At 57.4% G+C, this 14,869-nt stretch overlaps 1 protein-coding gene across 1 annotated transcript; it reads right to left on the minus strand.

The window, feature by feature from the left end:
- Positions 1–12,039: 12,039 nt before the first annotated feature.
- TMEM205 (transmembrane protein 205) lies at positions 12,040–14,496 on the minus strand. Its single transcript, XM_060252310.1, has 3 exons — positions 14,393–14,496; positions 13,965–14,128; positions 12,040–12,577 (listed from the first exon to the last, which is right to left on the minus strand). Exons 1-3 carry the CDS (start codon positions 14,490–14,492, stop codon positions 12,275–12,277), a joined length of 567 nt encoding a protein of 188 aa, XP_060108293.1. The 5' UTR covers positions 14,493–14,496; the 3' UTR covers positions 12,040–12,274.
- Positions 14,497–14,869: the final 373 nt, after the last annotated feature.

Raw genomic sequence — 14,869 nt, forward strand, 5'->3', positions numbered from 1 at the left:
CACTCCTCCACTTGCAGCTGCTGGAATGGCCTTGGGTCAGCCAGAGCTCTCTTATCTGGAGAACCGGGTTTGATTCCACACTTCTCCACTTGCAGCTGCTGGAATGGCCTTGGGTCAGCCAGAGCTCTCTTATCTGGGAGAATGAGGTTTGATTCCCCACTCCTCCACTTGCAGCTGCTGGAATGGCCTTGGGTCAGCCAGAGCTCTCTTATCTGGGAGAACGAGGTTTGATTCCCCACTCCTGCACTTGCATCTGCTGGGATGGCCTTGGGTCAGCCAGAGCTTTTGCAGCAGTTGTCCTTGAAAGGGCAGCTGCTGTGAGAGCCCTCTCAGCCCCACGCACCTCACAGGGTATCTGTTGTGGGGGAGGAGGGTAAAGGAGTTTGTGAGCCGCTCTGAGACTCTTCGGAGTGGAGGGCGGGATATAAATCCAACATCATCATCTTCTTCCAAAGGCACATTTTGCCCCTCTGCCCTTTGAACAGCCAAGCAAAGCAGCATGGGGGTTTCCTCCACCACAGTTTTTCTCGGCATGGAGACATCAAGAGGAGGAAGTTGCCCCAGTTTAATTTCTGCCTCTTCAGGCTCTGCAGCAGGCTTCTCCAAAGCCCCCTTTGGTAGTGAGAGAGAGGGGACAAAACCAGGGCCGAAGGAGAGCTGTGCAGCTGCCGCTCTGCTCCTTCCCAGCTAAGAATGACTCAGCTCTCAGCAGCACCACCCGGGAGTCAACAGAGGAAGGTCCTGGTTTGGGAAGGAAGGAAGGAGAGAGAACGGCGGCTTTGTTTGCTCAAGGCGGCCAGGGGAGGGCTGTGGCCACTTCCACCTGGCAGGGGACATGGGTGAGTGAGGCAGCTTGCCCTGGGGGAAGGGAAGCAGCACAAATCCTGCACAGTCGGCCTGTGGGATGCCTAGGCCAGGCCCAGCCTTTGCAGCTGGATGGGGCCACGTGTTGTTGCCTGTGGAGGTTGGCAGGACCTTGCAGGAGCCGCTGGGCTGCTCTGAGACTGTGGCGAGCAGAGCTTCCGGCTCCCGTGCAATCCCAAGACCTGGAGTAGCTCCCGGGCTGACTCCTACTGTGGGGCTGGCGCAGCCCAAGAGGGGCCCACAACTGCCAGGAGTGACCCCAGAAGCCCTTGGATGAGGAAAGGGGGCCAGGCCTCTCTCTCTCTCTCTGCAGGGATCCTTTGCCTTTCTTCCTAGTATTGCTCTGTTCTGCTCGCTTCTGAGAAGGGAGAGGGGAGCATTCCCTGGGGGGGGCTACTGACAGCCCCCAGAAGGCAATCCCAGCTCTGCAAGGCAAGGGTGAGGATGCCCACGGGGCACAGCCTGGCAGAGGAGGCTGGGTGGCACACAGGGCAGAGGGGGGAGACCAGAAACGCTGAGGAAAACTGCCCCCCCAGCAGTCCTCAATCCTGTTGATGCTGGACCATTACAACTCCTGCCATCTTCACACTCCACCCGCACGGCCAGAACTGCTGCCCCGGATGCTGGTGTCATCTGTGGGATGGAGGAGTCTCCTCCCAGCCTTTGTGGGGGGAGGTGGGGGGCGGATCTTGACCCAGATGTGAGTCTACGAGAGCTGCTTTGGATGCCTCAGCTCTTGTGGTGCTCTGCAAGAGGGAGGAGGAGGGAACAGCGATGGGAGTGTGTGGAGGACAACTGAGGAGGAGGTGTGCTGGGGGTGGGGCGCAGCAGCAATCCACCTGCAGAGCAGCCCCCCCAACCAAATTGATGTTTGGGAGAGGGAGGGGGGTCTCAGACATGGCCTTTCTGAGGGACCCTCTCTGGGGTCAGGAAGGCCGAAGCCAGAAGAACCCAGCTCCAGCAACACTCTGCCCACAGAAGCAGAACCAGTCCAGAAAGGAGCACCTCTGACCAAGACCACCCCCCTCCCTTGCAAGGCTCTTGCTGAACAACCAGCAAGCCCCGCTCAGGTCAAACCAACACATCAACCCCCCCCCACCCTCCCCTTCCCACACACTTCTTTTTACACTCGATTTTTGCCTATTTGTTGTCTTTTTAAAAACAAATGGGGATTGCTTCGAGCATCCCAGAGAGGGGGGTTTTAAACAAAAGCCACGCCTGGCCCTGCACTGACCAACCCAGTTTAAAAATCCCCCCCCCCCGCCACACACACACTATTCACACTTAGGAAGCCAGTTTTGATGTTCAAGATTCTGCTGACTCAGTTGTGGCTGAGGAGGTTTTCCCTTTCACTTAGCAATTCACCCTGCAGGAAAGAAAAAGAAACCTGTCCTTTCACTCCCCCTGCATCAGCCCAAGAGCACAAGAGGGTGTTTTTGGAGAGCCAGTTTGGTGTAGTGGTGAAGGGTGCGGACTCTTATCTGGGAGAACCGGGTTTGATTCCCCCCTCCTCCACTTGCAGCTGCTGGAATGGCCTTGGGTCAGCCAGAGCTCTCTTATCTGGGAGAACCTGGTTTGATTCCCCACTCCTCCACTTGCACCTGCTGGAATGCCCTTGGGTCAGCCAGAGCTCTCTTATCTGGAAGAACCAGGTTTGATTCCCCACTCCTCCACTTGCAGCTGCTGGAATGGCCTTGGGTCAGCCAGAGCTCTCTTATCTGGGAGAACCTGGTTTGATTCCCCACTCCTCCACTTGCACCTGCTGGAATGGCCTTGGGTCAGCCAGAGCTCTCTTATCTGGAAGAACCAGGTTTGATTCCCCACTCCTCCACTTGCAGCTGCTGGAATGGCCTTGGGTCAGCCAGAGCTCTCTTATCTGGGAGAACCGGGTTTGATTCCCCACTCCTCCACTTGCACCTGCTGGAATGGCCTTGGGTCAGCCAGAGCTCTCTTATCTGGGAGAACCGGGTTCGATTCCCCACTCCTCCACTTGCAGATGCTGGAATGGCCTTGGGTCAGCCAGAGCTCTCTTATCTGGGAGAACCGGGTTTGATTCCCCACTCCTCCACTTGCACCTGCTGGAATGGCCTTGGGTCAGCCAGAGCTCTCTTATCTGGAAGAACCAGGTTTGATTCCCCACTCCTCCACTTGCAGCTGCTGGAATGGCCTTGGGTCAGCCAGAGCTCTCTTATCTGGGAGAACCGGTTTTGATCCCCCCTCCTCCACTTGCAGCTGCTTGAATGGCCTTGGATTCAACCAGAGCTCTCTTATCTGGGAGAACCGGGTTGGATTCCCCACTACTCCACATGCAGCTGCTGGAATGGCCTTGGGTCAGCCAGAGCTCTCTTCTCTGGGAGAACTGGGTTGGATTCCCCACTCCTCCACTTGCACCTGCTGGAATGGCCTTGGGTCAGCCAGAGCTCTCTTATCTGGAAGAACCCGGTTTCATTCCCCACTCCTCCACTTGCAGCTGCTGGAATGGCCTTGGGTCAGCCAGAGCTCTCTTATCTGGGAGAACCGGGTTTCATTCCCCACTCCTCCACTTGCAGCTGCTGGAATGGCCTTGGGTCAGCCAGAGCTCTCTTATCTGGGAGAACCGGGTTTGATTCCCCACTCCTCCACTTGCAGCTGCAGGAATGGCCTTGGGTCAGCCATAGCTCTCTTATCTGGGAGAACCAGGTTTGATTCCCCCCCTCCTCCACTTGCAGCTGCTGGAATGGCCTTGGGTCAGCCAGAGCTCTCTTATTTGAGAGAACTGGGTTTGATTCCCCCCTCCTCCACTTGCACCTGCTGGAATGGCCTTGGGTCAGCCAGAGCTCTCTTATCTGGGAGAACCGGGTTTGATTCCCCACTTCTCCACTTGCACCTGCTGGAATGGCCTTGGGTCAGCCAGAGCTCTCTTATCTGGGAGAACCGGGTTTGATTCCCCACTCCTCCACTTGCAGCTGCTGGAATGGCCTTGGGTCAGCCAGAGCTCTCTTATCTGGGAGAACCGGGTTTGATTCCCCACTCCTCCACTTGCAGCTGCTGGAATGGCCTTGGGTCAGCCAGAGCGCTCTTATCTAGGAGAACCGGGTTTATTCCCCACTCCTCCACTTGCAGCTGCTAGCATGGCCTTGGGTCAGCCATAGCTCTGGCAGAGGTTGTCCTTGAAAGGGCAGCTGCTGTGAGAGCCCTCTCAGTCCCACCCACCTCACAGGGTTTCTGTTGTGGGGGAGGAAGGTCAAGGAGATGGTTAGCTGCTCGGAGAGTCTTCGGAGTGGATGGCGGGATATAAATCCAATATCTTCTTCTTCTTCTTTTTGTGAGACTGTGGGGATGCTCACTTCCAAGTTGTCCCTAGCAAAAATACTGCAGGGTGGACAAGATTCAAGGAGCCGGGCGTCAGCCAAATCTGGACTTCTCTCTCCCCGGCAGCAGAGCCGAGCTCAGCAACTACATGAAACTCTTTCTGCTTCGTCACTTCGCTGCTTCACCGCCTCCCCCCCCAAGGGCTCCAGAACCCCCCCAGCCCTCCAGGGGGAAGTCTAAATCAGCTTTTATTACTTCCACAGCTTTTATTACTTCCCATCCATGACAGACACACAGAGCAAAAAACATCTGAAAAATGTATAGACCCCCCTCCCCCACACAAACCTTCTCATGTCTCCCAAACAGCTGCATTGGGGGGGGGGGCGGAAGGGGCACATTACAACACCCAGACAGGAAGGGGGGACTAGGCCCTCGAGATGTGCCTGGAAATACCAGGGGAGCAAGGAGAACTCTTCCAGCTGGGCTGGGCCGGGCCACTACCTGTCGCTTCCTTGGGGAAGTGGTGCCATCTTTCCAAGACCAGGGTGTACACAAGGGAGGGGGGAGCAGCCAGGGAGACCCCGACAGAAGACTCCAGCCCAAGATGGGCCCTGCTACAGGGCTTCTCTTGCAGGTCTAGAAGGGGAGGGGAGGCAACGAGGGCAGTGAGGAGAAGCTCCTCAGCTGCAACTGAGCCAGCAGAATCTTGAACATCACAACTGGCACGAGGCAGCCCTGCTGTGAGCATCCAGCTCTGAACTCCTGGAAGACCCCCACGGGGCTGCTCTGCCCATCTCTCTCTCTCTCGTCCAAACAGAAATGAGGGAGCTCTGATACCTGCCGGCCCAGAACGTTCTCTGGATACTCTCAGGCTGCTCTCCCTGGTAGATCCAGGCAGGGTCCTCAGGGCTGAGAACGGATCCTGAGTCTTCCTGGCTACACACAGCGGGGCGGCCTCAAGGGCCCTTCAAGCAGGATAATTAACACGTCTTGAGCAGAGGGAAAGTAAGTGGGGAGGCTTAGAACAGATCAGAGGAAGTCCTTCTTCCCCCAAAGAGTGAGGAACATGTGGGATTCCCTGCTGCAGGAAATGGTGGCAGCTAAAAGCACAGGCAGCTTCCAGAGGGGAGAAACATCTGGAGCAGAAGTTCATCAGTGGCTCTTAGACACAAGGTTCAGATGGGACTCTGTCTGGGGCAGTGATGCTCTGTATTCGTGGTGCTTGGGGGGGGGGGGGCGCAGTGGGAGGGCTTCTAGTGTCCTGGCCCCACTGATGGACCTCCTGATGGCGCCTGGGTTTTTTGGCCACTGTGTGACACAGAGTGTTGGACTGGATGGGCCACTGGCCTGATCCAACAGGGCTTCTCTTATGTTCTAGGAAAACTTCCAAAAAACCTGAAAAAGGAGTGTGTGTGTTTGTTGGGGGGGGGGGGGGTAGAAATAGTAAACCTTTCAATGAAATCCCTCCTCTGGGCAAAAGATGATCTGGCCAATCATAGGCCGGCCTTTGGAGAGGAAGATGAAACGTGTCGCAGCCTGACACCTCCACCTGGCCTCAGGCACAATCCTGCCGCAGCTCCAGTATTAGAAGCCCTGGAGGGTGAGGGGCGCGCCAGGCACAGAGAAGTCTCGTAAAAGCAGCCCCCAAAGCCACCAGCAGCCCCCCAAACCTTCTTTTCCTACGGGCTGCGGCAGGGGGGGTGGGGAAGGGGGAGGCTAAGAGAAAGAAGGGAGAGGGACGGTGGCTCAGTGGGAGAGCATCTGCTTGGGAAGCAGGAGGTCCCCGGTTCAATCCCCGGCATCTCCAACTCAAAAGGGTCCAGGCAAGTAGGCGTGAAAAACCTCAGCTGGAGACCCTGGAGAGCCACTGCCAGTCTGAGTAGACAATGCTGACTTGGATGGACCAAAGAGGGTCTGATTCAGCAGAAGGCAGCTTCATATGTTCAAAGAAGGACCCAGAGTCTCCCGGGCCTTTTCCGTGGCTGCCCCCAGCAAGGGCAGTTTGGGCAATGTCGTCAGGCTCAGGACAGCCCCCCCCCTCCAGATGCCGCTTGGGGGGCCACCAAGGGCGGGGGCCTCCAGCAGCAGGGCTCGGGGATGGAACCCAGGCCGGGGAGGGGAGCTTTGGTGGATGCACGCCCCCCCCCCGCTGCTGTTGCTGCATCAAGGCGGACAGGAGCCCCCCCCCCCACCGAGCAGCTGGCGAGAGGAAGCAGCCCCGCCCTCCCCCCCGCCCGCCTTACCTGGCCCCGGCGCAGCTGCGGCTCCTGCCCCCTGCCGCCGCCCAACTCAGCGAGCGCCCCGCTCCGGCTCCATCTGCAGCTGCCCGCCCGGCCGCCCGCCCGCCTCCTGCTGCTGCTGCTGCTGCTGCTGCTGCTGGGTCGCTGTGCCGGGAGCCGCCGAGGAGCGGCGAGGAGGAGGAAGGCGCGGCGGCGGCGGCGGCGGGGCTGGAGCTCCAGTGGAGCCTCCTCTCTCCCGCCCCGCCCCGCCCCTCCTGCGGCAGGGAGAGGAGGAGGAAGAGGAAGAGGCGGGAGGACCCATTGCGCCCCCCCCCGCCCGAAGAAGCTGCCTGCCCCGCTGCTCCCCAGCAGCCCCCCCCGCCCCCTAAGGGGCCCGCCTGGGGACTCAGAGCCCCCCCCCCGCAAGGCAGGCCCCCAGCCTGGAGGAGCCCCCCCTCCGCACCACTGCAGCCAGGAAGGGCCCTGCTGCTGCCCCCCCTCCCCGGGCTGTTGGAAGGACTGTGTGGGCAGCCAGGCCCCCCTCCTCAGAACAAGGGGGGGACTGGGCTGAGGACCCCCCCATGAAATGTCAGGCAGATCTTTGCAGGGGGGCTGGGGGCTGCACACCCAGAGCTCATCCCTAGAAGCAGAAACACAGGGGGCGGAGCTCCTGCAGGCAGGGCTGGTGACGCGCTGCACCTCCGAGGAGAAGGGGGAGCCCTCGGGAAGCTTCCGGAGCTGCCCGCCTGTGAGCACCTGCCTGCTGGTCCCAGAGGGGCCTGCCGGACTCCTGCCCAGACAGACTTTCAACTCCTCCTTCCAGCCCGGAATTGGTAGGAGGCGAGCCCAGGAAGAACTGCTGGGGCGTCACTGCCAGCCTCAGAGCCCTGCCAGGGGGATGCAAGGAAGACCCTTCGGGGGCAGTTCCCCAACCCGGAGAGGGGAGGAAAAAGGGGCAAAATTCCACATGCTGGCGGGATTCCTCTTTCAGCAGAAAGCAGTCTGGAGAACACGGCCCAGCCTGCCCACAGCACAATCCTGGAAAGAAAATACAGGGCCGGGGGTGTGAGCAGGGAAACCATCTGCTCAGGAGAACCACACGGCACAAATTGGGAGATTAATCCAGAACAGCGTAACAAAGGAGAGCCCGCAGAGGAGACACCACTGGATACCCATGTGTAAATCTCGTACCTGACAATGTGAGCAGGTCATCGTCTGCTGTTATGATTGCTAGCATAGACAAAGGGCTTGAACGTTTCTGCATAACTATACACTGTTTTGGTAAAGAGAGAGGCCAGGCGGCAGCCTCCACACAGCCCCCAGGAGCCTGCATTGGCATTTCATGTCTTGACAGACTCAGAATGAGATCCAGAGGTGGGGGAGATCTATCTGGCAGCTTTGTAGCAACTGGGGCCCAATCAGCGCATCACAATGACCCACCAGTTCCCCAGGAACGCCACCTTCCCTGTGCCTTGGGCAGGAAGTGGCTGGAGCAGGGGCCAGGCTGCACGCCCCCTCCCCAAATGTGGTGCAAAACGTGGTCTGACAGCTTGTCCTTTTCCTTCAGCTGGCCCCAGCCCAGCCCGGGTCAGAATCCACCCCCCCCCCAGCACAAATGGCGATGTTTCTGCCAAGAGGGGCGGCCTAGAGAGGGCCTGCTACCCTGCCCCACCCACCCCTACCCCACCCTGTGTGGGAATTTCTCCAGTCTGGAGAAGGCCTTTGTGGCGGAGGATGCCAGGGGGCGCAGGTGTGCTTCTTAGTGGCTTGTAAGAGGCGGGGGATGTTTGATAAGGCAGATGGGAGCTGCAAAGGCGCAAATTAGCCAGCAATAGCTAAAAGAAGACTGCAGGTTTATACCCCACCCGTCTCTCTGAATCACAGACTCAGCGGCTCACAATCTCCTGGGAGGTGGGTGGGGCTGAGAGGATTATCCCAGCAGCTGCCCTTTCAAAGACAACCTCTGCCAGAGCTATGGCTGACCCAAGGCCATGCTAGCAGGTGCAAATGGAGGAGTGGGGAATCAAAGCCGGTTCTCCCAGATAAGAGAGCTCTGGCTGACCCAAGGCCATTCCAGCAGGTGCAAGTGGAGGGGTGGGGAATCAAACCCGGTTCTCCCAGATAAGAGAGCTATGGCTGACCCAAGGCCATTCCAGGAGGTGCAAGTGGAGGAGTGGGGAATCAAATCCGGTTCTCCCAGATAAGAGAGCTATGGCTGACCCAAGGCAATTCCAGCAGGTGCAAGTGGAGGAGGGGGGAATCAAACCCAGTTCTCCCAGATAAGAGAGCTCTGGCTGCCCCAAGGCCATTCCATCAGCTGCAAGTGGAGGAGTGGGGAATCAAACCCGGTTCTCCCAGATAAGAGAGCTCTGGCTGACCCAAGGCCATTCCAGCAGCTGCAAGTGGAGGAGTGGGGAATCAAACCCAGTTCTCCCAGATAAGAGAGCTCTGGCTGCCCCAAGGCCATTCCATCAGCTGCAAGTGGAGGAGTGGGGAATCAAAGCCGGTTTTCCCAGATAAGAGAGCTCTGGCTGACCCAAGGCCATTCCATCAGCTGCAAGTGGAGGAGTGGGGAATCAAAGCCGGTTTTCCCAGATAAGAGAGCTCTGGCTGACCCAAGGCCATTCCAGCAGCTGCAAGTGGAGAAGGGGGGAATCAAACCCGGTTCTCCCAGATAAGAGTCCACGCACTTCACCACTACACCAAACTGGCTCTCATCCCCCTTTGCTTATCCTCTGCTGCATAAGGCCAGATAGGTTAGGAGCAGGAGGGCCTTAATCTCCTCTGTGCTGCCAAGGGAAGGTAAGATCCTTCCGGTTTCCATGACCAAGACCCAGCTGGTGGGAAAAGGTGAGGGACGTCTGCCTCAGTTCTCTCTGCCCAGTTAAGCGATCCTTCAAAATAATGAGCAGGACTGCAGCTCCCACTGAGCTGAGTTGCTCCTCACCTCAAAATCTCTCAGAGCTTCACCCCTTTCATCACATCACACACAGACAGCACCACAATTTAAGCAGGATATAGATAAACTGGAATGGGTCCAGAGGAGGGCGACGAAGATGGTGAGGGGTCTGGAGACCAAGTCCTATGAGGAAAGGTTGAAGGAGCTGGGCATGTTCAGCCTGGAGAGGAGGCAGCTGAGAGGTGATAGGATCACCATCTTCAAGGCCTTGAAGGGCTGTCATCTAGAGCAGTGTCCCCCAACCTTTTTGACATCAGGGACCGCTTTTGTGGAAGACAATTTTTCCATGGACCGGTGGGGGTGCTGGGGTTTTTGCTGCCCAGGCTGCCCCCACACCCTGTCCCTGCCCCCCATGGACGTCTTTAAATGAGGGGTAGGCAAAGACCATGCCCCTTCCGCCCACCCGGGACCTGGGTGAATGAGAGGTAGTGCTCTGGAGTCTTCCTCACTCCGCAGCCCGGTTGCTAACAGGCCACGGACCGGAACCGGACCACGGACCGGGGTTGGGGACCCCTGATCTAGAGGAGGGTGTAGAATTGTTTTTTGTGGCCCCGGAAGGTCGGACCAGATCCAATTGGTTGAAATTAAATCTGAAGAGTTTCCGGCTCAACATTAGGAAGAACTTCCTGACCAGACCGTTAGAGCGATTCCTCAGTGGAACAGGCTTCCTCCTCGGGAGGTGGTGGGCTCTCCTTCCTTGGGGGTTTTGAAACAGAGGCTAGATGGCCATCTGACAGTGATGAAGATCCTGTGAATTTAGGGGGAGGGGTTTGTGAGTTTAAAGGGGTTCCTCAGTGGAACAGGCTTCCTCCTTGGGAGGTGGTGGGCTCTCCTTCCTTAGAGATTTTTAAACAGAGGCTAGATGGCCATCGGACAGCAATAAAGATCCTGTGAATTTAGGGGGAGGTGTTTGTGAGTTTAGTGGTTCCTCAGTGGAACAGGCTTCCTCCTCGGGAGGTGGTGGGCTCTCCTTCCTTGGGGGTTTTGAAACAGAGGCTAGATGGCCATCTGACAGTGATGAAGATCCTGTGAATTTAGGGGGAGGGGTTTGTGAATTTAAAGGGGTTCCTCAGTGGAACAGGCTTCCTCTTTGGGAGGTGGTGGGCTCTCCTTCCTTAGAGATTTTTAAACAGAGGCTAGATGGCCATCGGACAGCAATAAAGATCCTGTGAATTTAGGGGGAGGTGTTTGTGAGTTTAGTGGTTCCTCAGTGGAACAGGCTTCCTCCTCGGGAGGTGGTGGGCTCTCCTTCCTTGGAGGTTTTCAAACAGAGGCTAGATGGCCATCTGACAACAATGAAGATCCTGTGAATTTAGGGGGAGGTGTTTGTGAGTTTCCTGCATTGTGCAGGGGTTGGACTAGATGACCCTGCAGGTCCCTTCCAACTCTAGAATTCTAAGGGCTGCACCAGTGCTGAGTTCTCATGAACCTTCCTGACACACCCAGGGAAATGCTGATTCACACTTTGGAGTCAGGCAGCAATTTTTCTCCAGGCGAATTTGGCCGGGGATCCTGGAGGGTTTTTTGCTGTCTTTTGGCCATGGAGCTTGCAGGGGTCACTGTGTGTGTGTGGGGGGGGGAGGGGAGGTAGTTGTGAATGTCTTGCATTGTGCAGGGGGGGTTGGACTAGATGACCCTCGAGTTCCCTTTTATTTCTATGATTCTACGGTTTGTTCCTCAGGCTCCCTTCTGGGCAACCCAATCAGACAAGCAAATCCACACAAGAGGGCTGCTGCTGCAAAGCCAGAGGACTTACCAGGCCAGGGGATGGGTGGGTGGGAGCATGTCCATCAAGGGGGAAGAGGGGGGAGAAGAAAGCAAACCAAAGAGAAAGGATGACAGCCAGCCTTCTGTCTGGCAGCACAGGAGACAAGAGAGGGGCTAAACGGATAGTCCGCTGGACTGGAACTCAGAGCTGAATTCAAGTCCCAGCTCCACCACTGACTTGCGTGAGCCTCAGGTAGGGCAGGCCCCAGACTGTCTGCCCCCCCACCTCCCTGCACTGACAACCTCACTGAGTCACAGGGGGGCACCCTAGGCTGGCACTCCAGGCAGTGTCCTACTGTGCCCAGTGTCAGGGCTGGCCCAGAAGAGCAGAAGCTGTAGAGAGACGGGCGCGTTGCCCGCTGTGTGGCCAGCCTTGGTGTATAAATGGGGCTTTATCTCTTGCTGCTTGTCAGCTTTAAGCTGAACTCAAGAGCTGAAATGTCTGTCCGTTAAAGATAAAGGCAGGCAACAAGAGGTCACACTTCTCGGAAACTTCTAGAAAGTGCTCTTGGGAGTTGCCTTCTTTCCTCCCTCTGCCTCTCTCATGTGCTCATATAGAACTCAGGACTAAGATTAGGATCGGGGCCCCTGCAGGATGGCAAAACTCTGGGCTAGAGGAAACCCAAGGGCTGCAGCAAGGAAAAAAGCTGGAGGAACTCCGCTCTCCTCACACCAGCAGGCTGGTTCTACAGACCGAAGCTGGGAATGGCTCTAGCCAGACACAGCCCCCTCCCTCCCTCCCAGTTCAGGCAACAGGTGCACAGACGCTGGCCTTCCCACCTTCTGAGGTCCGCCGAAGGTTGAGCTTGAGCAATGCAGACCCTTCTCAGGCCATGGAAGATCCTAACGGCTGGGGAAACGGGGGTGAGAATTCAGTCTCCCATGCTTAGAGGTATCGCCAGAACTCTTCCTGATTGTAACACGGCTGAACTGAAGAGGTCGAAGCCAAGTGACATTTATTTGGGCACACGGCCCAGTCTGCCTATTTGGACACAACCAGAGAGCCTTTGGATCGCTCTCGACCACCCCTCACAGGGGAATCCAGGCCCCCAGCCAGCCAACCCAGGTTGCAGAGAAGGGCTTCCAGAGAAGGCTCCGGGTCGTGCCTGGGAGGTTCTGCATCCAGAAGTGGAGGAAGAGGAGAGGACCCCAGCAGGGCCCCCTCCCTTCTGGCTCACAGGCCGTCCAAGCGCAGAGCCAGGAACGCCAAATTCACGCCCGTGCAGAGGAAGCAAGCCAGATTGCAGAGGGAGGAGAGACCGTGGAAGGTGAAGAACTTCTGGCGCAGCCCCCGGTACTTGGCGTCCTTCTCCTTCAGCCGCTGGTACTCCTCCCGGCGGGCCGACAGCCCCACCTCCTCCCCCAGCCCGTGCTCCCGCTCAATGGCCTGCATCTTGAACATGCTCTTGGTGGTGCTCCGGGACAGCCAGGAGGCGTTGGCAGCAGCCAGGAGGACGCCCACGAAGAACAGCCCCATCTGCAGAGAGAGCAGACACCACAGGCCTCCTGAACCGCTCAGACTGGCTTCGCTTACAGCCCTCAGTCCAGAGGAGGGTCTGCTGGGAGCCCACAAAACTGCCTGATCCTGAACCAGACTCTTGGTCCATCACAGTCAGCATCCAGGACTGTATTTGGGTGATTCAAAGCTTTGAAGTTGGGGGGGGGGGAGCAAAAGGGGCCCAAGAGCTGACAGGCAGACCCCACAACCCTCAGCCCTTCGGTCAAAGGGTCCCCCAAAGAGCCCAAAACAACAAAAGTCTAGTAAATGAAGAAGGCTGCAGATTTATACCCCTCCCTTCTCTCTGAATCAGTCTCAGAGCGGCTCACAATCTCCTATATCTCCTCCCTAACAGACACCCTATGAGGTGGGTGGGGCTGAGAGAGCTCTCCCAGAAGCTGCCCTTTCAAGGACAACTCCTGTGATAGCAATGGCTAACCCAAGGCCATTCCAGCAGGTGCAAGTGGAGGAGTGGGGAATCCAACCTGCTTCTCCCAGATAAGAGAGCTATGGCTGACCCAAGGCCATTCCAGCAGGTGCAAGGGGAGGAGTGGGGAATCAAACCCGGTTCTCCCAGATAAGAGAGCTCTGGCTGACCCAAGGCCATTCCAGCAGGTGCAAGTGGAAGAGTGGGGAATCAACCCTGGTTCTCCCAGATAAGAAAGCTCTGGCTGCCCCAAGGCCATTCCAGCAGGTGCAAGTGGAGGAGTGGGGAATCAAACCCGGTTCTCCCAGATAAGAGAGCTCTGGCTGCCCCAAGGCCATTCCAGCAGGTGCAAGTGGAGGAGGGGGGAATCAAACCCGGTTCTCCCAGATAAGAGAGCTCTGGCTGACCCAAGGCCATTCCAGCAGGTGCCAGTGGAGGAGTGGGGAATCAAACCCGGCTCTCCCAGAAAAGAGAGCTCTGGCTGACCCAAGGCCATTCCAGCAGGTGCCAGTGGAGGAGTGGGGAATCAAACCCGGCTCTCCCAGAAAAGAGAGCTCTGGCTGACCCAAGGCCATTCCAGCAGGTGCAAGTGGAGGAGTGGGGAATCAAACCCGGCTCTCCCAGATAAGAGTCTGTGCACTTCACCACCACACCGAACTGACTTCTTCTGGGCCTGGAGCAGGGGTCACTGGGAGTGGGTGGGGGAGGTATCTGTGAGTTTGTGCAGGGGGCTGGACTAGATGACCTCAGAGGTCCCTTCCAACCCTATTCTAAATGTTCAGAGAAGGTGCTTTCTCCAAACATCGGTTTGGGGGCTCCAAGCTGGCTGAAGCTTGTCTCAAATTCTGGCCCGTGAGACGGTTTGTGCCCATCTCTAACGCCAACACCAACAAGCCTCTCCTGCCCATCAACGGTTGCAAAATGTCTGGCGAGGGATACCTGGATGGTTTCACTGGTGCTGAGGAGTTCCCGGGGATGAAAGGTGGCAAAGATGGCCAGGTTGAGGAAACTGCAGCCCAGCAAGGTGTAGAAGTAAAAGGGGAAGAGCTTGCTCTGGACCAGGCCAAAGGTGTGTCTGCTCAGCCCCCGGAAGAGAACAAACCCTGCACAGGGAAGAGAAGAAGCAACACGGCAAAGGCTGGCTAAGTTTTGCTTCCAGCGCTGGGAGAGGAGCAGATTTCACAGGGTGGAGCCGGCAGTTCCCAGCCAGGATTCTTGGGCCGCGAGACGGGGGACTCAGGGCCGAACAGGCCAGAGGAAGGGCTGTGGGAAGGGGTCAGAGCACGGCTCTGCCCTTCTCCGGTCCTCTGAGCACAGCGTAGGAGTGAGGAGGCTACAAGCGCAAGGAAAGCGCTCCCCCAACTCACCTGCGATGAAGGTGACCCACAACTGCATCCCCCAGGCAGTGGCCAGGAGGAAAAGATGGACCACTTTGATGAGGCCGCCGGGCTCCCCTTCTGTCGCCATCTCTGTAGCAGGAGAGAGAAACAAGGCATGAAGGAAAGGTCCCCTGTGCAAGCACCAGTCGTTTCCGACTCTGGGGTGACGTTGCTTTCACAATGTTTTCATGGCAGACTTTTTATGGGGTGGTTTGCCATTGCCTTCCCCAGTCATCTACACTTTCCTCCCAGAAAGCTGGGGACTCCTTTTACTGACCTCAAAAGGATGGAAGGCTGAGTCAACCTTGGGCCGGCTACCTGAACCCAGCTTCTGCCGGAATCGAACTCAGGTCATGAGCAGAGTTCACACCACAGTACTGCAGCACTGCTGCTTTACCACTCTGCCCCACGGGGCTGCTATTTGACACAGGAGAGGTGCACAAAATACCCAGCCATCTGCAAGAC

The sequence above is a fragment of the Heteronotia binoei genome, chromosome 13 (assembly GCF_032191835.1).
Source record: "Heteronotia binoei isolate CCM8104 ecotype False Entrance Well chromosome 13, APGP_CSIRO_Hbin_v1, whole genome shotgun sequence".
In the NCBI taxonomy this organism is placed as follows: Eukaryota; Metazoa; Chordata; class Lepidosauria; order Squamata; family Gekkonidae; genus Heteronotia; species Heteronotia binoei.